This window comes from Stegodyphus dumicola, chromosome 3 (assembly GCF_044657685.1).
Source record: "Stegodyphus dumicola isolate Sdum_Otavi_A_Nest chromosome 3, ASM4465768v1".
Taxonomy (NCBI): Eukaryota; Metazoa; Arthropoda; class Arachnida; order Araneae; family Eresidae; genus Stegodyphus; species Stegodyphus dumicola.
In genome coordinates, this window is record NC_140770.1 from 15,948,236 (window position 1) to 15,972,949 (window position 24,714).

The 24,714-nt window shown below is 35.6% G+C and overlaps 1 protein-coding gene across 2 annotated transcripts in view; it reads right to left on the reverse strand.

Annotated features, from left to right (window-relative positions):
- Nucleotides 1-24,714, reverse strand: part of LOC118190868 (dual specificity protein phosphatase CDC14C-like) — a 405,013-nt gene that overhangs the window by 282,036 nt on the left and 98,263 nt on the right. For both annotated transcript variants that reach the window (XM_085812594.1, XM_085812595.1), the window contains exons 2-3: nt 13,609-13,705; nt 4,862-4,937 (exon numbers count right to left, since the gene is read on the reverse strand). In XM_085812594.1, coding sequence (XP_085668720.1) covers nt 4,862-4,937; nt 13,609-13,705 — 173 coding nt within the window. The remainder of the gene's footprint in view (nt 1-4,861; nt 4,938-13,608; nt 13,706-24,714) is intronic.

The window sequence follows — 24,714 nt, forward strand, 5'->3', positions numbered from 1 at the left end:
ATAGGACTACTATACCATGTAGATATGCACCTCGTATTTTGGTTGCAATCGGCCGCACCAAACATATATAAATATATTTATAAATATATCCACTCTGTTACCCGACTCAGTGATCTCCGTTTCTTTACTCTTACATGTTTGTAAATTGTATATTTTTTGCTTTAAAAATGGTTGAATTATGTTGTTTTTAATCTTCCGGTTGAGGTTTTTATGCCTTTAGTAAATCGGTATGCAATATTTTTACAATAATCAACAATTTTAAAGTTGTTTAAGTGCCGCTAAGCCTAAAAATTTTTTTGGTGGCAGCCATTGCTTGTTTGCGTTTGAAACAGCAGAGTAGTGAATTTGTTGCCAATCTAGAGAAACGTAGCTTCGCAACAACAAAGATAACGCCTTCATTTATTATTGCGATTTAAATCATGCTTAATCCTTTCTGGAATTTTTTCGAGGAAATAAGTGTCTAAGATTTACTTAATTTTTAATAATTTAATTTTTAATACTTAGTAATTTTTATACAGATATTTTGAGTTTTTACGTATTTTTGCCTTGTCGCGAAGTGAGAACTGAATTAACTGAATGAGAAATACTCAATCGTTTGTGAAAAACTGTTTCTTTTTTGTTTTGTTTGCTTAATTTCTTTTATACATCGCTCTAGCGTTATTATAGTATTTGAATAGAACATGTGGCAACGATTAGTTAATTCTGTTCTTTAAATGATATAAATTTTGTGCATTCTGAGTTATAATATGAACGAAATATAATACTGTTAAGTGAACCTAGCGCCAGAGTGTCGCTATGGTAAACAAAGTGAATTTTAAAGAATGCATTTATTCTATTGTGGTTTATGCGCTGTCGGCGAAGTAGATTTAATTCAATCCAATATGTTTAAACGAAATGCAGGAAAAAATGCGTATAATTTAATATTCAGTACAAGGAAGTCATGTGGCGTTCACATCAGATTTTTTGCATTGCACTCGAGCGGAATTATTATCATCGTTCATACCTTCAAATAATTTTAACAAAGTGCGTTAACCACATTTGGCGTTATTATCGCAACGCATATGCCAAATTTCAAAACGTGCCAATATGTTAATTCACGTATATCTTAGGAAATTCGAAATAAAAAATTTAATTTTAAGCAGTTATGCTTAGAAAATCATCTATTTTTAAGATGATGGTAAAAATTTTGTAAGTTATAATTCAAAAATTTTTTTAGAAAAACTTAGGCAAATTATTTAAAAATACAAATTTTAAAAATTAATCATAAAAAGGCGGGCGAATTTTATTTGGAATGAACGTAAATTTCGAAATGCGAAAGGAAGAATCAGATAAGTTTAATAAAAAAAGGGATATTAATAAATATATACCATATTCAATTAACATACAGGAGCTAAAATTTTGAGAGCTCATTTCTTAAAAACTACTCCTGCAATTTTTACAAAACTTTGCACTTTGGGCATAATCTGAGTCATAGTATCGTAATCTGGAAAAAAATCTGATGTGTACACCACATGACTTCCTTGTACGGAATATTAAATTATACGCATTTTTTCTTGCATTTTGTTTAAACTTATTGGATTGAATAAAAGCTACTTCGCCGACAGCGCATAAACCACAATAGAATAAATGCATTCTTTAAAATTCACTCTATTTGTTTACCACAGTGACACTCTAGCGCTAGGTTCACTGAACAGTATTATATTTCGTTCATACTGTAACTCAGAATGCACAAAATTTATATCATTTAAAGAATTATCTAATCGTTGCCACATGTTCTATTCAAATACTATAATAAAGCTAGAACGATGTATAAAGGAAATTAAGCAAACAAAACAAAAAAGAAACAGTTTTTAACAGACGATTGAGTACATCTCATTCAATTAATTCAGTTCTCACTTCGCGAGAAGGCAAAAATACATAAAAATTCAAAATATCTATATTAAAAATTACGAAGTAAATCTTAAACACTTATTTCCTCGAAAAATTCCAGAAAAGATTAGGCATGATTTAAATCGCAATAATTAATGAAGGCTTTATGTTTGTTGTTGCGAAACTACGTTTCTCTAGATTGGCAACAAATCTGCTAAGCTGCTGTTTCAAATGTAAACAAGCAATGGCCGAAATCAAAAAAAATTATTAGGCTTAGCGGCACTTAAACAACTTTTAAATTGTTGATAATTCTAAAAATATCGCATACAGATTTACTAAAGGCATAAAAACCTTAACCGGAAGATAAGAACAACATAATTCAATCATATTTAAAGCAAAAAAATGTACAATTTACAAACATATAAGAGTAAAGAAAGAGATCACTGAGCCGGGTAACAGAGTGGATATATATATAAATATATTTATATACGCTTGGCGCGGCCGATTGCAACCAAAATACGAGGTGCACATCTGCATGTTATATCAGTCCTATATACAAAATTTCAACGTTCTGAGGCTACTCGTTTTTGAGTTATGCGAGATACGTACCTACGTACATACGTTCGTTCAGCCGCCACGAAACATTCTGTTCAGAATTCATTTTAAAGCAGTTTTATAACTTTTTTGGAGGAAAAGAGTCTTTTATTCTGTCCTTACGTACAAATATCACGCAAAAACATCGTTAAATTGCATTTGAAAACGGTCAAAAGGTATATTTTCGTTGAAATATGCTGCCTGAAACTTTTCGCGATTACAATACTTCGTTTCTACTTCGTACAAGGAAGTAAAAATTGGTAGGTTATTTCAGAAAAAATACAATTTTGTGTCAAAATACCTGTGTTAGAACAATGCTATATATAAATCTAATATATATCCTCTAAGTCGCACTTTCGAGACATGGAAAATGCAAGTTAAATTTAGACCACCTGTCCAGTAGAACGGAAGATACAAAACTGACCCCTTTTTTGTGTAAGGTATATATATATATCCGTAAATTACATATATTCTGATAAAAGCAGTATTGTCTTGAAATTCGATCTGGGTATACTTCTATTTCGGATATTCTGCCTAATGTGTGTTAAAAGAAATAAAACTGAAACCATGAACTCTAACACAATTTTTTTTAATGCGTAGTACAATAGCATTGGTAAAAGTAACTTATATGCATCTACTATTCTAATTAGTAACCTTTCCTCTAGAAATGACATCAACCGCGTAGTTTTGTATTCGTGACTTTCAGAGGTTACAGTTAACTAAACAGGTGGAATATACACGAATAAGCACGTTAATTAAGAAAAAAACCATCACAAGTATTATTTAAACTTTTCAGTATGGACTAACTAAAAACTAAAATGGTACTAACTAAAAAAAAAAAAAATGTATAAAGAATTATTATTGCAGTCATCAGTATAAGGCTTCAAAGAGGGAAAAAAAAAAAAAAAAAAAAAAAAAAAAAAAAAAAAAAATTAGACTTCAAAATTGTAGATTACTTTATTAGACTGCAGTCATCATTATAAGGCTTTAACCCTTTCCGTCACGCTACCGTTTAAAGTCGGAGTTTTGATATATATATATATTAAAAAAAAAAAAGGTAGGCAGTCTAATTATGCCTAGTAATAGAGTAACATAGAAATTTCTTTTCAAACAATTCCTTTTATACCCTAAAATAATCTGGAAGATTTCTTTGAAAAATGAGGGTCTTAAAAAACTAAACATGGCTAAAAAATATGGACTGGTTTGTGTTGAGCTGTCATCTACTATCAATAAAGAAGGTTCAGAGTAACCTATAAATCCTTTTTCATTCAATTTTTCTATGCGTACAGAAGGAAATTTTTAGGTGTGTCCAGACCGGACACAATGTGACGCAAAGGGTTAAAGCGAAAAAAGAAATTAGATTTCAAAATTACAGATTACTTTATTAGATTGCAGTCAACAGTATAAAGCTTTAACGCGAAAAAAAAATTTAGGTTTCAAAATTACAGATTTATTAAATTACAGCCATCAGTATAAGGTTTCAAAGTGAAACAGGATAGATTTCAAAATTACAAATTAATTTATTATAGATTGCAATCATGCGTATAAAGTTTCAAAGCGAAAAATATTTAGATTTCTCAAAATACATATTACTTTATTAGATTGTAGTCATCAGTATAAGGCTTTAAAATGAAAAAAATTAGATTTTTAAAATTACAAATTACTTTATTAGACTGTAGTCATCAGTATAAGGCTTTAAAGCGAAAAAAATTCAGATTTCTAAAATTGCAAATTACTTTATTAGATTGTAGTCATCAGTATAAGGCTTTAAAACGAAAATAATTAGATTTCAAAATTACAGCTTTATTAGAATCCTGTCATCAATCTAAGGCTTTACGGCGGAAAAAATTTTTCATTTCATAATTACAGCTTACTTTATTAGACTGCAGTCATTAGTATAGGCTTTAAAGTGAAAAAAAAATTACCTTTCTCAAATTACAGAATATTTCATTAGATTACAGTCATCAATCAGTATAAGACTTTAAAAAGATTTTAAAAAATTTAGATTTCAAGATTACAGATTAGAAAGCTTAGGGAAAAAATAGATGTGAACTGAATTTGATAATAATAATAAAAATTAGTTCACAAATAGCATATATCCTTTTTGTTTTGAAACCTTTTCATTTAACTCCGATGGTGATAGTCAAATCAAATCATAAAGAAAACATCTTCCAAAATGTTTTTTGAAATTAGTACAGCATTTTATCGCTCTTACACCACTTAGACGATATTTTCAATTATTTATATTTCTGTTGTTTGCATAACAAGATTTAAATCCCAATATAAATGACTAAGTCTGTAATAAAGATGTAATTATTCTGCTAAACACATACTCGTAGGAATCTGTGCCTTCACCCAAAAAACAGAAAGATTAACATTTTTACTAATTTCTTCTTACCTTCAATTTCTTGTTGACTTTACAATAATAACGATATAGCATCGCAAGATTTAAAGGACCAAAGTCGGCATAAAAACTGGAAAGAGAAGAAAAAAAAAGTTTTAGAATCAAATAACTGTTCTAAGTGGCGCATTTTAATTACACAGCTTCTTCAATTCGAGCCAATCTATCAAAAGCAAAACATCATTTTAAACATTAGCCTATCCATCATAAATAATGGAACATTAAAAACGCAATATAAAGTAGAATTTGAAAATTAGTGACAAACTTATGGAATATATAAATTTCGGAGTGTGAAGTCAGCAAATTTCTAAGAAGATGCCATGCTTTCAAAAGTAATTCTGCAAAGAATTCTGGCATGTGATACATTAAACTGGTTTCTAGTATGACTTGTTCAGTACCATCGTTACGTCACAAGCCAAAGGGAAGGAAGAGCCTTGAATTGCCTTCTCTAGAATAACACAAGATTACCTCAACACCCCGTATATCTTCTAAATTTGTGAACATCTTTCACTTTGGACATGAGACTTTCACTTTGGGCATAGAATGCAATTTATGTGTAACAGCTATCACCTTGCTATTGAAAAAATACTAATTCTCTAATCATCTTAAATCAAGAGCCGCCTTCTATTCCTTTATAGAAATACACCTTTAATGTTTCGCACTTTACTGAAGAGTTCCATACAATAATTGCCATATTACAAATAGCATAGCTGAAATACTGTACAGAACCATCCATAGCAGATCTTTCAGATATTCACGTCAATGTCGTAAAAGAATTGCTTTTAGATATTGTTTTTAAAACGTTTCCAACTCGTTAAATGCCTTTTCCATATCTATAACTAGTTTCTAGTTGTAGACTAAACAACTAGTTTTCTAGTTTCTGCAACTAGTTCTCTTAGCTCTTTGAAGGGCAGTGGTTACCCACAGTAACCACTTTTTCTATTGAACGTCTTACTCACTCATGTGTTGGCGAATACGACAGAGGCTAGGAATCCACATTTGGTGGTCCAAGAGTGAAAAAAAACCAGTTATTCCAATCACGAAGCCAGTAGTTTATGCAACAATTCGTCTTCAAGAAAATAAGCATCAGCCATCAAAGACAACATCACGACGATGTGCACTCTGCAGCACCAAGAAATAGCCTGTAAGAACAGTGTGGGAATGCAGCACATGCAAAGTTGCACTCTGATTGAGGAAAAAACCAGTTATTCCAATCAAGAAACATAAGTCAGTAGTTTATGCAGCAATTCATCTTCAAGAAAATAAGCATCAACCATCAAAGACAACATCACGACGATGTGCATTCTGCAGCACCAAAAAAAAGCCTGTAGGAACAGTGTGGAAATGCAGAACTTGCAAAGTTGCACTCTGATTGAGGCAAAAGAAAAACAGTTATTCCCATCAAGAAACATAAGCCAGTAGTCTATGCATCAATTCGTCTTCCAGAAAATAAGCATCAGCCATCGAAGACAACATCATGACGATGTGAATTCTGCAGCACCAAGAAAAAGCCTGTAAGAACAGTTTGGGAATGCAACACTTGCAAAGTTGCACTCTAATTGAGGCAAAAGAAAAACAGTTATTCCAATCAAGAAACATAAGCCAGTAGTCTATGCAGCAATTCGTCTTCCAGAAAATAAGCATCAGCCATCGAAGACAACATCATGACGATGTGAATTCTGCAGCACCAAGAAAAAGCCTGTAAGAACAGTGTGGGAATGCAGCACTTGCAAAGTTGCACTCTGATTTAGGGAAAAGAAAAACAGTTATTCCAATCAAGAAACATAAGCCAGTAGTCTATGCAGCAATTCGTCTTCAAGAAAATAAGCATCAGCCATCGAAGACAACATCATGACGATGTGCACTCTGCAGCACCAAGAAAAAGCCTGTAAGAACAGTGTGGGAATGCAGCACTTGCAAAATTGTACTCTTAGGAAAAAAACCAGTTATTCCAATTAAGAAACATAAGCCAGTAGTTTATGCAGCAATTCGTCTTAAAGAAAATAAGCATCAGCCATCGAAGACAACATCACGACGATGTACACTCTCCAATCAGGAAACATAAGCCAGTAGTCTATGCAGCAATTCGTCTTCAAGAAAATAAGCATCAGCCATCGAAGACAACATCAAGACGATGTGCACTCTGCAGCAACAAGAAAATGCCTGTAAAAACAGTGTGGGAATGCAGCACTTGAAAAGTTGCACTCTGATTGAGGGGGAAAAAACCAGTTATTCCAATCAAAAAGCATAAGCCAGTCGTTTATGCAGCAATTGGTCTTCAAGAAAATAAGCATCAGCCATGGAAGACAACATCACGACGATGTGCATTCTGCAGCACCAAGAAAATGCCTGTGAGAACAGTGTGGGAATGCAGCACTTGCAAAGTTGCACTCTGATTGAGAAAAAAAATCAGTTATTTCAATCAAGAAATATAAGCCAGTAGTTGATCCAGCAATTCATCTTCAAGAAAATAAGCATCAGCCATCGAAGATAACATCACGACGATGTGCACTCTGCAGCACCAAGAAAAAGCCTGTAAGAACAATGTGGGAATGCAGCACTTGCAAAGTTGCACTCGGATTGAGGGGAAAAAACCAGTTATTCCAATCAAGAAACATAAGCAGTAGTTGATGCAGTAATCCGTCTTCAAGAAAATAAGCGTCAGCCATCGAAGACAACATCACGACGATGTACACTCTGCAGCACCAAGAAAAAGCCTGTAAGAACAGTGTGGGAATGCAGGACATGCAAAGTTGCACTCTGCTTGAAAAAGAAAAACTGTTCCATGAGTACCATTGAGGCTGATTTGTAGGGATGTGTTCTGTGGGCGGTGGTTACAGACAGCAACCACCAGAAGTGGTCATTGTTTTCACGCGTGTTGGACAAAATATGTGTAATTGTGGCAAATAATTTCATTGTAACACCTGATACAGTAAATAAAACAAGAGTTATGCTGAAAACGTTAATTGCTTTTTGCTACCCTTCAAAAAGTTAAGCATTTACAGATCGGAGATGAAAGTAAAATTCACGCTCCAGGGCTGACCACAAGCGAAATGTTACAATAAATTTAAACTGTTTTCGTGCATATTGCAGTAGCGAAACAAATGCTAGCTTCAGACTCTTACTGTAAGGGCCTCTTTCAATTCAAGAAACCATCTCCTATAAAATAACAATCAGCAGATTGACATTTGGAATTATAAAACATAACATCTTTTTTTTTCGTCAAATAATTTTTTAAAAGTACACGTATCAGATTTAATTCCGCTCTTATTGGCATGTAAGATGTAAGCTGTACACGAGATGCCTTATATGATAACATATTTTGATTTTTATGTTTGTATTCCATATTAACTTATCTGTTTCTACCTCTGAATTTATGACTAATTTTTTCGGCATCTATCATAATATGATAATTTGATGAAGGTTTAAAGCGAATAACAGAACAATTCCACTAATGTCCTAAGTATTGCATCGGAACGGCGCAATTTAGTTGTTTTAGAATACCATTAAGAATATTTATTTTTGTCTTGCTTGTAAAGGTGTTACCAAAGTACATTTAAAACTCAAACAACATAATACGTTCCAGCTATATTGGACGTTAGACAACATATTAATATTAAAAGGTTGTAATAAGTTGTAGGATTCTCCACTGTGTATTTCTAAGTTACAGTTGAAAGTGAAGAACCTTAAGAACTAGTAGTTCGTGAGATAGAAAACAACAAGTAAGAAGGGTGAAATAACCCTTTACTATTCCAACTAAAGTTTAACAAAACTCCGTCTTGGAGAAGTACAATAAATCCGACACTTGGGCTTGAACTTAAGAATTAAACTAAACTAATCTTAAATAAAGAGATATAGCCGAAAGGTATCAAAATTCTAACAGAGTTGGCCCCTTGACGCTAATTGACTGCGAAGCTATCAAAGGCCTAAAGTACGGCCGAGCGTAATAATAGCCTAAAAAGGTGGAAGCGTGCAGTCAGAATATCTGGTATCTCTCTCACTAAGACAGTAGCACTTCGCGGTTAAATACCGCTCTTCCTCATTAGCATTCAGATATGATTCTAAAACTACGTTCTGACCGGAAGTGGTAAGTTGAAATTAAGAAGCGATAGGAAAGGAAGTTTAACTCAAAATTTAACTGTTAATAAAATGAACATAATGCTTACAAAGTCTAAAACTTCTAGGCCAGACCTCAGACGAAACTCATTTGGTTGAGATGACGTCACCATTTTCGTTGGTTTGGTTTCCAAACAGAATTCAACAATGACTGAGTGCATAACAGGGTTGAAAAGTGGCAGTTCAGAAGGCATTCTCTTTCCGGCGAAAGGATTCACTCCATGTTATTTTTTTGGTGGTATCCTTCGAGAACGGTCACTGTCTGGCATACCTGTCATAAGTCGTATGACTAGAACTTGAGTCGTATAAGCAGACTAATTGTTGAATGAGACAGTATCGGTAAATGGAATTTGGCTCAAAATTTCCGACCCTTCAGTTCTCTATCAACAAAGGTATAAGGGAAAGGAAGTGGTAGCTCAGAAAAATCAGAACAATGGCGGTTCGGAGACGTATCATTTCCTTCTTTCTCTTTTTTACTCTGACTGAAAGATTTGTCAGTTAGGCCAACAAATCGTCTTATTTGGACCATTGTCCTTTAATTAAAAGTCAAGAATACAAAGTTACAGAGGCTGTTCGCACATTTTTAGACGATTTTGGTAAGCGGTAATAAAAATTCGTTCGCTGCAAAAGACGTAATTGCAATTGTACTATGTTTTTAAAAGTCAAAATTATCGTCTGCGGCTTGAAAGTTTTGTTCTTATTCAAAATGGCGAATTTAACAAAGCAGTGGTTGGAAGGCTACATTGACGCTCTTTCCGAAGAGAAATATGCATACCCCGTTATCCAAAAACGATGTGAGAGTCACGGTTTTGTGATATCTGAAGCGTCGATAGGTAATATCATCAACAAGCAAGGCAAAAAATGTCAAATCGGAGCCTCAAGTGGGACAAAAATTCCAAAAAATATCGAAGGAAAAAACGGACATCTCCCACTATTGCAAAGGTACGTTGTTTAATGCTAAAAGAAAATCCCCCTAGTCAAAGGACAGTTGCAAAATCATTAAAATGCTCGGTGTCCACTGTAAACAAATGATAAACGTTGATTTAAATCTTAAGAAAGCGAAAAACGCAATGTGCATCGCCTTCTTCCAAAGCATATCGCTCAACGCAGGACACGCTGCAGAATTCTATATGAGAAACACTTATCCAAAGAAAAATGGAAAACAATTGTCACAATAGATGAAGCATGGGTGTATTTAAATGATTGTAACAAAAAAAAGAGCCATTTATTATCATAAAAGGGGAGAAAAAATTTAAGTACATGGTTCAAAGAATCGAAAGAAAGTTTTCTAAGGGATTCATGATTGTTGCTGGTTTTTCTTATAATGGCATGTTAAAAATAAAGAGAGTGCAAAAAAAAAAAAAAAAAAAAAAAAAAAAAAAAAAAAAAAAAAAAAATGTCAAGATTAACTCCAAATACTATCAGGAACATATTTTATCGCCCATTTTTCTGAATGAAATACCATCGCTTTACCCACAGTGCCATCCATCTGTGAGACCCCATCAGGACAAAGCTAGCAGTCACACATCAAAATCCACTGTAAATTTCCTAAAAGAAATGGAACAAAAAACTGGTATCAATGCCATACCCTTCACTGATATCCCTACTAAATCTCCCGATGTTTCACCTACGGATTTTTATACTTTCGGACTTTTAAAAACTGCATTATTCAAACGTTGTCTCCAAACCCTAACAGGACTCTGGAAAGCTGTTCGGGAGGAATGGGATAGAATACCTCTTCTGCCACTTCAAAAGGCATTATTATCCTGGAAATTGCGGTGTCGAAAGATAGTTCAGAATAAGGGATGTCAAATAGAACATTTAAAACACAAGAATTTTATGTAATTTAGTTTTGTGAATACAATATACATCGTCTAAAAAATGTGTGAACAGCCTCTGTATTTTCATCAAAAAGGGGGCCTCTATATTTAAGTCTAAACCTAATGTTGGGAACGTTTTACAAGTTTTTAACATAACAGGTAAGGCGCGGCCTACGTCTGTGCCTTTGCCAGCTTTCCGCCTGTTACATCACTTTTCGGCTCGAATCTTTGAGTTAATCGCTAGGATTCGCCTTTTAGTATAGTATTGATTGAAGAGTGAGGTAAGAATTAGGTTCCTGAAGTTGCTGGGAAAGTGTCTCTGTCTCAGATCTTGGGTGAGTGGGCAGTCCATGATGTAGTGAAGTGCTCCTGCTTGGTAGCCGTCTAATCCGCATGCGTATTTGACCCTCCTTTCTGTGAAACCTGTTGTGATTGGGAGGTGGAAGTCTATAGTTACTTTAATCGGGCCTTCTTTGACTAACTCATCCGCTCGTTCATTGCGCTTAGATCCTGAGTTACCTTTCATTCAGGGCAGTTTGAGCGGGATATTCTCTGAGGATGTGATAATGATCTCTTTAAGGGCTTCGATATGAGGGCTCCTATGGCCTCTTTTGTTGAGGACGAAAAGAACACTTAGGCTGTCAGTGTAGTACTGTTGCTGCTTGTTCGGCATCAGCGGCCCAGAGTATTGCTCGCTTTGAGGGAAGGGAAATCAACGAAATACAGTGAGAGTTCGTGTAAACTGAACTTCGTTGAATCGTATAAACAGACTACGTTGCTGAGCGAGATAGCACAGGCCAATGGAATTTGGCTCAAAATTTCTGACCCTTCATTTCTTTACCAACAATGGTATTGAGGGAAGGGAAATCAACCAAATACAGCGAAATACACTCTTTTGTAAAAACATCGAAGCACCATGAAAGAACTTTTTTTTGGATGAAATTGGATATGTGTATAGCTCATACACAGATAACAAAATGATTAAAAAATCAAGGTCATAGTACCTATTCACGGCTCACAATCACCCATATTGAGTGTTCAAATTAGTAGTTGGTCGAGCCGCCCCTGGCGACAATGCATGTATGAATTCCTCGAGGCAAGGAGTGGTGTAGAGTTTCCTAATGTCATCCTGCGACACATTCTGCCAGGCATTCATCAGGTGTCGCTCCAGATATGCGGTATTTTGTGGTGCCCGAATCTGGCGGACTACCATGTCCCCCGAAAGGTCTGGTGACCTGGACATGCTCGATTGATGAAAGGTCTGGTGGCCAGGGAAAAGTATCAACCGCACGGAGACAGTCCAGAGATATGCGAGCGGTAGGTGGCTTGGCATTGTCTTGCTGGAAAATAGCCCCAGGATGACGAGCCATGAAGGGTAATGCAAACGGCCGCAGGATGGTATCAACATATCGCTCAGCTGTTAAAGATGTACGGATTATGACTAAAGATAACCTGCTGTCATGAGAAATAGCGCCCCACACCATCACACCAGGGGTTATGGCTGTATGCCTTTGTAAAACAAAGGCTGATTGGGACCGCTGGCCCCGTCTTCTGCAGACTCTTAACACACTGGTCAACTGCTTCAAGAGCGAAGCGGGATTCATCGCTGAACACTATACGATACCAGTCTGATGGCAGCCATGATGATCGGCTGTGACACCTCTCCAGATGACTTCGTCGATGCTGTGGGGTCTTAAAGATCTCTGTGAGCGTAACCCCGCCTCAGACAAGCAACGTGAGATGGTGGACGGTACCACGGGAGGTATAGATGTGGCTGTAGCGCGTTGAATAATCGGCAATGATATCGTTAGGACGGTTCAGGCCTGGCGAACAATCATCCTATATCGCCTCGCATTTGTGCTCCTTGGCCTTCCAGAGCCTTCATTTCGTCGGCAGTTTCCTTGTAGCAACCACTGCTGCCAACATCTTTCCACAGCAGTGTCTGTACGCTGCAGGTATCGGCCTGGTATAACCACCCAGCTTCACGCAACCCTACAATACGAGCACTTCAAAGTCGTTTAGTTGTCTGTAAGGTCTTCGAATATTGTCGTAATGGCATCTTTAGTTGCTTCTTTACGGAATTAAAATGGCAGCAAATTAAAAAGATAAATTTTCCGCCTCTCTTACTGGTTTTATACTTTGCGAATTGTGCACTAGAAATGTACGCTATGATCGCAATTCCTTTTCGTTTGCCTTGAAACTTCGATCATTTGCTTGTTCGATCAAGATGTTTTTGCATACCAAATTTCATCACGATCGCAAAAGTCCTTCTTGTTGCTTCGATGTTTTTGCAAAAGAGTGTATGCGATGTCATATCTGACTTCAGTTAAACGTTACCATTTGCATTCACATTAGGCTTCGAAAACGCCCCGCGTTTGGAAAAAAAAACACGAGGCGTTTTCTTGCTATGTTTCTATTATGCTAAATATTTGGAATTACATTTATGGAAACGGCGCATTTTTCATGAAAAATGCTCCTTGAAAATAATTTAAAAAATGGAAGTTTAAAATTGGTCAGTCAGTACGACGGCCGGCACCTCGCAAAACTTTACGTGAGATATAGCACGCGTAAAGTACCGGTTTCTAAATAGTTACAAGTTAGACCCGAATCATATAAAACTTCAGCAAATATCAACGGTTGTATGGGACAAAGATGCTGTTTACGCTGTTGTTTGCGCCGCTTGGCCAATTTTGCTAGGAAATTTCTCCACGAAGGCATATTTAAGAGCCGATATTTCCGGTGTTTTGTTATAATCAACGAATAGACCAATCTCTAGAACAAGAAAATATGCAAAAGGTAAAATCTCACCTCTCGTAAACGAGTTCCTCATCGATGCTGAAATAATGATGAGTCACTGAAATTTTCGGCCGCTTCTTATCCTGAAGGGTGGCGAAATAGAGACGATCTGTAAGGACAAAAAAGAAAGCATTTAAATTTTCAAGAAACGTATATGAGAAAGTATTTTAAAAAAAATCTGAAAGCTTTCAGATTTTATATTACGTACAATGGGGCGCTTTTTTTTTTTTTTTTTTCTCATTTACACACACATACATGTTTCGACAGCCCCGTCGAGAACATTTGGGCTTAAAATATTTAAAAACAGCATAGCTTTAGAATTTTCGATACACGTTCTCGCGCGCTGTAGATAAAAATGTTTTCATTCCGTACAGTGTAGCCACTGCTCGCTTTGAAATCCTTGAGTTTTTTAATAAAAAAGTCATTAACATTTTACGAATATGAAATAGATAATAGAACAAATTCGAAACTCGGGCTTTTAGGCACATATATTCGGATGGAGGACTACGTTATTAAGAATTTGGTGCCTCTAAAGAACACTTAGAATGTCTGTGTAGTAGTGTTGCTGCTTGTTTGGCATCAGCGGTCCACGATGTTGTTTTTTCACAATGCGAAAAACATATATATACACATGCAGATTCTTCATCCATACTTCATTATTTTGTATACAAATACACAAAATTCATTATTTAATTTCTTTAAATACACTGGTGTGCAAAAATTAAGGACGAGACGGTTTTTTCAATATAACTTTGTACAAAAGCTTTCCAAATTAACACATTTAACACCGTAAGATCCCCAATACGTAAGGACATGAGTAATGTACGCAACACTTACTAAAAGAGAAATCAGAGGTATATAAAGAAGCTTTATTGAAAAAGTAGCATGGAGCGCAATGCGATTGAAGGCCGAAACATCCCTGTGATGGGTGTCCAGCAAGAAACATGCAGTCTTTAATAGGGGATATGATCTCCCCTGACTGCTAGGCAGGTTTCACAGCGTCTGCCCATGCTGAGAATGAGGGTGTCAATGAGTTGTTGAGGCATTGCTGCCCATTCGTCTTGCAGCGCCAATCGAAGCTCCGGAATCGTTACTGGTGGTAAGGTACGAGCTGCCAAGCGTCTGCCTAGAAAATCCCATACATGCTCGATGGGATTGAGATCCGGAGATCGTGCCGGCCAGTCCATACGTTCAATATCCTCACTCTCTAAGAGCTGTTCGGCAGCTACTGTGCGATGATATGGTGCATTGTCGTCCATGAAAAGGAACTGCGGACCCATAGCGCCTCTAAAAAGACGCACATATGGAAGAAGAATCTCGTTACAATAACGGGTCCCGTTGACTGAACCTGCGTCGAAGATGTGAAGGTCTGTACGACTACCAAGCATGATGCCTCCCCAAACGAGAACACCGCCACCTCCATACCTGTCCCTTTCAATGATGTTCGAGGGATGATTGCGGCTTCCCCGCTCTCTCCAGATGAGTATGCGATGAGAATCGCTACTCAAACTGAATCTGCTCTCATCTGTAAAGAGAACTCGTCCCCATCCAATTGGAGAGAACGAATTCCGGTGTTCCCGACACCACAGAGAACGCCTTCTCCGATGGGCAAGCGTTAGAGGTACACACCGTACAGGGCGTCGTGCAAACAGACCACCACCGTGCAGTCTTCTGGCCACGGTAAAACGCGATATCGGTCGTCAAGTCGCCTGTGTCATGTGTCTAGCGATTTCTCCCGCTGTCTGCCGCCTGTTTCTTCTGGCCTGTAAGGCAATATACCGGTCATCTGCGGGTGCGGTTCCTCGTGGACGACCACTACTAAACCCCCGGATAGCTGTTCCTGTAGTTTGAAAATGTCTCCAAAGTCGTGAAACGATGCTGTGAGCAATTCCGAACTCTGCAGCCACACTTGTCACACTGCAGCCTTCCTCCAACTTCCCAATGATTCGACCTCGGGTGAAAGCATCCAGATGTCGTCTAACAGATTGATTATTCGCCATTTCTCGCTGAGGCAGCAACTCGGTGTGATTTTAACTGCTATACGGCGTGCAATCTCTTTGCCAGAAATACTGATCTTACACCGACAACATGCTTTATACTACTCAGACACTCCCCCATTACGTTTACCTGCATATCTGCGCATGTGCTACCGTACATCACCTTACTTAATCTCCTGATTGGTCTTTCTGTCCGCTCTGCCTCTTCGTTCAGCTGATATGCTAATTTTTCGACTTCGTCCTTAATGTTTGCACACCAGTGTATAACACAGGGCGATAATATTTGTCGGCAACAATTTGAAAAGTGGGTCAACGCTTTTAGCGATTCGACAGAAAATACAGTTTCGAGACTAATAGCCCTTCTGGGTTTATGCCTCTGTTGCGCCTGCGCGAGCATCTAATTACTAGCATCTGCGCATGCGCTTCGAACTCTTAGAGTTCGTGAGCTAAAAGCGTATGAGAGAATTCGTGGCTTCGAGTGGCCATGAACGATGTAAATTGATGAGAATAAAAGTGTAATGTAATACAGTCCATTGTTCCAGAGTTTATTATAGTGTAGTGACAGTGCAAAACAGCCTCTTTAAACTAATAAGAAGAACTGGCTAATAAGTATATAAAAGAAGACAAATAAATATAGGTAATAATTATTTTCTGGCATAAAATATTTTGGAAAAGCATTTCGATTTTAGCTGACTTCGTAGATATACTGTAGAGTCTATTGCGTTATTTCAGAGTTACAAATTAAAATTTTCACTCTCACGGCAATGGCGCAGTGGTATTACAAACTGAAGTATAAAAAACATTGCAACAGAAGCTTCAAAATGAATAATTTAATTTCGTATATTTTAAGTGCACTTGTCATTTAAAAAACATTGTACACCTGACACTACGTCTCATTTTTATGGAAAGTTATTTATTGACATCTAGAGTGACCTTAGGAACTGTGTAACGAAATTTTTATGAGATTTACAAGAATAATTTGAAGCTACAAAAATAATATGCACAAAAAATTCCAAAAGAATTTCAATCTTAGTTTCATAATCTATCGTTGACCTTGAGTTGGAGAAAACTCAGTCTTATGATGTTTAAAAAGACCGCTGTGCAGAAGAACTATACTTTAAAAATACTGCAAAATGAGCACAAGCATTGTTCTGCGGGGAAAAAAAATTCTATTCTAAATGTATAATAATTTTTATATAGAATTTTTAATAAATACTGTTACGCGGCACAGACGCGACAATGTCGCCAAATGGGCGATTTCTCGCCAAGCGTGGCAACCCTGTCTTCCTTTGTCATTTTATGGCAACCCTAAAACTGCTCTGCGGGGAAGCCATCTTACTGCGCCTGTACATTTCGTAACAATACTAAGAATGTTGGATTTGGGCTATGATACATAAAATATAGTTAATGATAGATTATGTTATTTTGATATTGTAGCATTTGCCGTTTTCAAGAATGTAACGATGTATAAAGTATGATACTTTATTGGATGTTACGTATTGGTAATGTTTGTGGATTGGCTTGATTTCTTGGTATTATTCTATATGGTATTTATTTAGTATTTTTATCATTATCAGGGATGTATCTAATATTTACCTGAAGAAAAACTCTGACGTGTTGTACACCACATGACTTCCTTGTACGGAATATTAAATTATACGCATTTTTTCCTGCATTTTATTTAAACTTATTTCCTCGAATTTTATTAGAGATATAGTTCTCATTCAATTAATTCAATTCTCACTTCGCGGCAATGCAAAAATACATTAAAACTCAAAATATCTTCATTAAAAATTGAAAGATATAGAAAAAAAATTAAACACCAGACACAGTTCAAACGATTTTTAAAACTTTTACAAATAAAATTACAGTTTCTACGCAAAAACAAGCAATTCCACCAGCGGGCAAAAAGACAGATTTTTCGGTGCACAATACTAAAAGTTTCATTTGGTCCCACTCGGCAAAAAGACACTGAAGGTGCAGAAAGACTCAATTCACTCACTGTTCGGCTAAGTTTCAAATGTAAACAATTATGGCTGCTATGGTAAAAAAAAAATTAGGCTTACACGCCCCTAAACAACTTTTAAATTGTTGATAATTGTACAGCTATTGCATGCAGATTAACTAAAGGCATAAAAACCTTAACCGCAAGATAAAAATAACATAATTCAATCATTTTTTAACGGAAAAAAAAAGGGGGGGCACAAATTACCAACATATAAGAATAAAAATAAATAAATAAAAATTTAAAAAAAAAAACAGCTCATTGAGCTGAGTAACACAGCGCATATATAATATACTTTTCGTGTGGCGGATTGCAACCAAAATAGGAGGTGCACAATTACATGTTATAGCAGTCCTATATACAAAATTTCCAGGTTCTGAGGCTTTTCGTTTTTGAGTTATGCGAGATAAATACATACATACGCACAGACGGCACGAAAAACATCTCTTCTCAAGCCATTTTAAATCAGTTTTTTAATTCTTTTGGGGAATTTAGTCTTTTATTCTTTCCTTACGTACGGGTGTCAGGCAAAGTATAGTTAAATTGCGTTCGATAGCGATCAAAGTGGGTATTTTCTTTGAAATATGATATCGGAAATTTTTCTCGATTACAATATTTCTTTTACTTCGTACAAGGACATAAAAATGTAAAAAATAACAAGAAACTAATTAATAAAAAATTAGACTTTAAGGATATATATATATATATATATGTGATGTACCAGCTTTTGTCCGGAATAAATAGATTGGTGAAGAATCATAGATGTAGTCGTAGCTTAAATTATCAGACGATAAGTTTAAAAAACAAGGATCTATTTATTATTGGTCAGGAGAAATAGCAGTTACAAAAAATCATACCTCCGGAGTAAATAAAAAAGAATTACTAATAACTCTTTGTATGAAGTTTACTGCATTGTGACATTAAAGAAAAGACCCCGATATTCCTTTGCGAGTCCTTTTATGGCCTCCGGAAAGGCGGAGCTTCCAAGAAATGACGTCAGCCTCGTCAGCCATTCCAGTTCGCTTTAAAATTCTCCAGAACATTCTATAACTGTAAGTGTAGAAAAAGCGGGAAAAACAACTTGACTACGGGGCTGTGGATTTAATTCCACGTAACTTTCAAATAAGAGACCGTCGCCGTTAAAAATGAAAAGAACATACAGTTAGAACTTTAAGTGTATTCTTGACTATGAAATATATATATATATATATATATATATATATATTCTTTTTCTTTCAGGAAATGAAGAATTGTTGAGTCTTTCAAGTGAAATTTCTTTAAATAACTCCAAAATATTTACATGTTTCACCTGGAAATGTTTTTAAAACAACAGCCCTAGCACAACGCTTGCTAATGCTATTTCGCGCCTACATAAGCTTCTTTATTTCTATTAAATGCAAATACAAAGAATGATGGTTGCAGACAGAAGATGGCCAAGTCTGATAAAAGAAGAGGATGCTAATTGTAACGCAGCCAACTAACGGGAATAAGGTCAAGTCGCTGATGTCCGCCTCCACTTGACCCGTTTACACATTACCCCCCGTTGACCTCATAACGGGTACATCAGAATAGAATACGTAATATGAAAGCTTTCTTGAAGCTTCACAGATCTACAAATCGTGCCACAGTGTACCAGAAGGCTTACATAATTGATTCCAAATTGTAATAACACAGGTTTAGAGTCACTACGTTTATCAAGGCAAGAAATATGAAAAATATGCAATGCTCTCTTGGGGATTTCAACTTCGGAGCTTCCGACTACAAGTCGCACGTGCTTCCTATTACACCATAATGGTAAGCGGTAAGGAAATTTAAAAAAAAAAAAAAAAAAAAAAAAAAATGATGTGTACACCACATGACTTCCTTGTACGGAATAATACTAAATTATACGCATTTTTTCTTGCATTTCATTTAAACTTATTGGATTGAATTAAACCTACTTCGCCGACAGCGCATAAAACACAATTGAATAAATGCATTCTTTAAAATTCACTGTGTTTACCATAGCGACACTCTGGCGCTAGGTTTACTTAACAGTACTATATTTCGTTCATATTATAACTCAGAATGCACAAAATTTATATCATTTAAAGAATTATCTAACCGTTGCCACATGTTCTATTCAAATACTAAAGCTAGAACGATATATAAAAGAAATTAAGAAAACAAAACAAAAAAGAAACAGTTTTTCACAGACGATTGAGTATTTCTCATTCAATTAATTCAGTTTTCAATTCGCGACAAGGCAAAAATACATAAAAACTCAAAATATCTGGATTAAAAATTACGAAGTAAATCTGAAACGCTTATTTTCTCGAAAAAATTCCAGAAAGGATTAAGCATGATTTAAATAATAAATGAAGGCGCTATCTTTGTTGTTGCGAAGCTAAGTTTCTTTAGATGGGCAACAAACCCGCTATCCTGCAGTTTCAAATGTAAACAAAAGCAATTGCCGCCATCAAAAACATTATTAGGCTTAGCGGCACTTAAACAATTTTAAAATTGTTGATAATTCTAAAAATATTGCATACAGATTTACTAAAGGCATAAAACCCTTAACCGGAAGACAAGAACAACATAATTGAATCATTTTTAAAGCAAAAAATGTACAATTTACAAACATATAAGAGTCAAGAAACTGAGATCACTGAGTCAGGTAACAGAGTGGATATATATGTAAATATATTTATTTATACACGTTTGGTGCATCTGATTGCAACCAAAATACGAGGTGCACATCTACATGTTATAGCAGTCCTATATACGAAATTTCAACGCTCTGAGGGTACTCGTTTTTCAGTTATGCGAGATAAGTACGTATGCACGTACGTACATACGTTCGTACAGACGCCACGAAAAATTCTCTTCAGAATTAATTTTAAAGCAGTTTTATAATTTTTTTCAAGGAAAAGAGTAATTTATTCTGTCCTTACGTACAGCTATCACGCAAAAGCATCGTTAAATTGCATTTGAAAGAGGTCAAAATGGGATATTTTTGTTGAAATATGCTGCCTGAAACTTTTCGCGATTACAATACTTCCTTTTTACTTCGTACAAGGAAGTAACAAAAATTGAATTCTTTGATTTTTCATGTGCAGTGAGAGGCCTGAAACTATAACAAATAAAATAACTACTAGTGAAAAAATAAAATCTGGAAACTTTCAGATTTTATAATACGCCCAGAGAGGTGTTTTTTTTACGTTTTCTGTGTTACCTGTATTTATTAAATATCATGTTCTTCGCATTTAATACATAAAATTCAATTCAAAAGAAATATCGCAAAATAAGTTTAAAATGAGCGTATCTTTAGAGTTTCCGATACAAGTCTCCCGCGCTGGAGATAAAAATGTTATTCCCCCCCCCAGTACAGTGTTGCTATTGAAAGCTCTGAAATTGTAGAGTTTTTTAATCAAAAATTCTTTAATGTCTGACAAAATATGAAATAGATAATAAAACAAATTCCTAATTCCAAATTAGTGCTTCCAGAAGCCCATATTCGGTGGAGGGTTACGTTATTCAAAATTCGATAACTCTATGTACCGTTGTTTTATCACAATGCGAGAAACATAAATGCATTCATGCAGATTCTTCGTTATTTAATTTCTTTAAATATAATGCAGTGCTGTAATGTTTTGTGGCAACAGTTTGAAAAGTGAATCAACTCAGAAAGTGAATGGATGCAAAATGCCAAAACGAAATTAATAGCCTTTCTGGGCCCCTTTGGATAAATAATTTCATGTGACAGAACACCATCTTATGTTATGTCACATATAATGACAATTGAAGAATTTCAAAATCATTTGGTAATCCAAATATATCTTTATTACTTGTTGAGTGCCCTCTGCCACGGAACGTCCCAATCCTGCCCAATCTGCACCTCACGATTTTGATGATTACGCATTGCATTTTTAACAGAGGCAGCCAAGCAGGAGACGTCCTTTAGCTCGTAAGTGTAGACACAGGAAGAGAGCAGTTGGATTACAACGATATTTACAGTAAAATTTTGTGTTAATCTGATTGGCTAAAACTTATACGCGGTGCAGATGTTTAAGATGACATAATACGGAATTAGTTTTCAGATATGTTGCAGTTTCGAGAACGTTATAACCAGAAAAGAAGTACCCAAATTCAAAATGAGCAATTAAGCGGCTTTTCAAAATTATAATTTTTATTTACATATTTTTTTATCTTACATTTATATTATATACGTTTGGTGCAATCAATTTCAACGAAAAAAAGAGGCGCACAACTACATGTTATAGCAGTCCCAAATACGAAATTTCAACTCGTTTTTGAGTTATGCGAGATACATGCGTACGTACGTACGTACAGAGGTCAAAGGAAAAAAAAATCTTCTGATTCCATTTTAAATCCATTTTATAATACGTTTTGGCAAAAACAGTCCTTTATTCTGTTCGTACGTATGAATGTTCTGCAAAACCATCGTTCAAATGGATTCCGGAGCGGTCGAAATGGATATTTTCGTTGAAATAGGATACCCGAAATTTTTCGCGATTACAATACTTCCTACAAGAGAAGTAAAAATATGGACAATTTCCTTTAAAAAAAAAATTTGAATTGCCTTAATTTAAAAAAAATGAATCCATAATCCTGCAGTTTCATAAAGTGAAGTATGACTCTACACTTTATTCACTTATACATTTTACTTCTTGAAATCCGCTATAAAGATTTCTCCCGCCTTCTTAGCATGGCTTCGTGGTGTAGTGGTCAGCATACTCGGTGCATGTCCGAGATGTCCGTGGTTCGAATTCCGGGTCATTGCTCATTTTTCATCTCTCCGGCTAGCAAAAAAAATCCTGATCACTTACACTGGCGCCCGAACTAAAAAATGGTGAATGATGATTCTCCACTACCAGATTTGGGGCTTATGTCGCCTAATAACCAGTCGCTCTTTAAAAGAGAGAATATATAGGTATTTTCTCCGGCCTTTGAGCATGCCTTCCTGGTGTAACGGTAGCAAACTCGGATAGTATTCGAGAGGCCCAAGTTCGAGTCCCGGTGAAGGCATTGCTTATTTTACATGTTTCCTACTTCAAAAATAGCTTAATCTCTCTAGAGTGTTTAATAGAAAAACATTACCTACATAAGTTATACATCTAACCCCCAAAACCATTCCATTAGTTAAAACTAATTAATTAAAATTAATTAATTACATTAGTTAAAACTAGTACTAAAATTACTTCAAACCCCAAAACCATTCCATTAGTTAAAACGTAAAAGTTATTACATATTGTTACGAATTTGGTGTTTAAAAAGCTAATGTTAGTTCAATTATAAATTAAATGGTTTTATTTCCCGCGCAGTGCAGCGCGTGACGAATATTATAAGAAAGCTAAGCCGGAAAATTGAAAATACAAGAACGCGTGAATTAAATAAATAAATATCTCTTTTTGATTTCGAGAAAGTACTGGAAAATTCTAGCGCGTGATTTTAAAATCTTATAAAAGGAGGAAAACATCTCAGTTCGTAGTAGTTGCTTAGTTTGTTGTTGTTTACAAAACTGTCCCTGTTGATTGTAGCGAATTCGCGGATTAGCGTTCTTTAGCTGTTTTGAATTACGTTCTATTAGACATTTGAGTAGTTAAAAGATAACTACTGTGAGATATTGTAATACTGCACGATAATTTGAGAAAATTTAAGCATTTTTGTTGTGATAATAATAAATTTTTGTTCATTTTTCTTCGGACTTGTGCATTCATTTCATAGCGAACCCGTACGCACGCAACAATATTCACAATGTAATGTTTCCCGTTCTGATGATTCTCGAGCTTCTAGCTGCAATCTTTTCAGAATTATTAATCATTGATAAGCCTAACTTACTTTGAAACGATGAAGGCCTTAGTGATACTTATATTAAAAAAAAAGCTCTAATTTTCCCATCTTTCTTTTTCTCCTACGTTTTTAATAAGCTTTTGTAGCACTTGAATTTAAGAACTTCAGAAGAAGTCAAGCATCTACAGTGTCTCACAAAAGTGATGGGACACTTGTGCTTTACAAAAGGAAACTGTAGTAAAATTAATTTTAAAAACATGTAAAAATGTTTTGTGGGTGTGTTTCATACTTAAATTTAGTAACAAATATTACATAACATAAATTTTCTCAAAATATTAAAATAGTAATTTAATAAAAATACAATTGTTTAGAACGGAGCAAAAAATGGTTCACATAAGTGATGGGACACTTACTTTTCCATCACATATTTATCCAAAAATTTTACTTTTTAAAAGGCCCACCAGCGGCCGAGCGGTAAAGTCGCTGAACGCTGGTAGTTCGGTCCGAGGTTCGAATCCCGCGAACGGGCTGGCTGCATGGGTGTTTTCGTGGTTTTTCCCACGTGTAACGTGTATACGAGCCAGTTTCCCTTAGAAAGTCCTCCACGAAAGGCATCCCTCCCCTTAGGCAGATAGCCCTCGAGGCTTTGCCGTAATAACCTAACCTTACTTTTTAAAAGTTTTTAATATTTTGTTGGATTTCCTTTTTTTAAAAAAAAAACATGATTTAATCTTCTTGGGATGGATTCGACTAATTTTTTTATGATTTTTTTAGTGATTTTACCCTATTCTTCTTGAAGCACCGATTTTAATTGTTGTTTTGAAGAAATGGTGTGTTTGTGAATTCTTGATTTCAATTCTTGCCAAATATTCTCTATGGGATTTAAGTCTGGAGACTGTGGTGGTGTTTTTATTATTTCAGGATAGTCATACAGCAGCCAGAGTCTAACGTTCAAAGCAGTGTGCTTGGGGTCATTGTCCTGGTAGAATTTAAAATCGTTATGAAGGGTCAATTTTCGTGCTGAAGATTTCAAATTTTGATTTAAAATGTCAATATACTTGTACTGATCCATTATACTGTCAATAAAAACAAGATTACCAACTCCAGCGGACGACATACACTCCCAAACCATAACTCCTCCTCCACCATGTTTTACTGTTGGCACCAGGTTTTGTTTGCGAAATTTTTCCCTGGGTTTTCTTCACACCAAGATTCTACCGTCAGAACCAAATATATTAAATTTACTCTCATCAGCAAATATAACTTCATTCCAGTAATCAGAATTCTTATTTATGTTGGATTTTGCGAAAGCGAGTCTGAGTT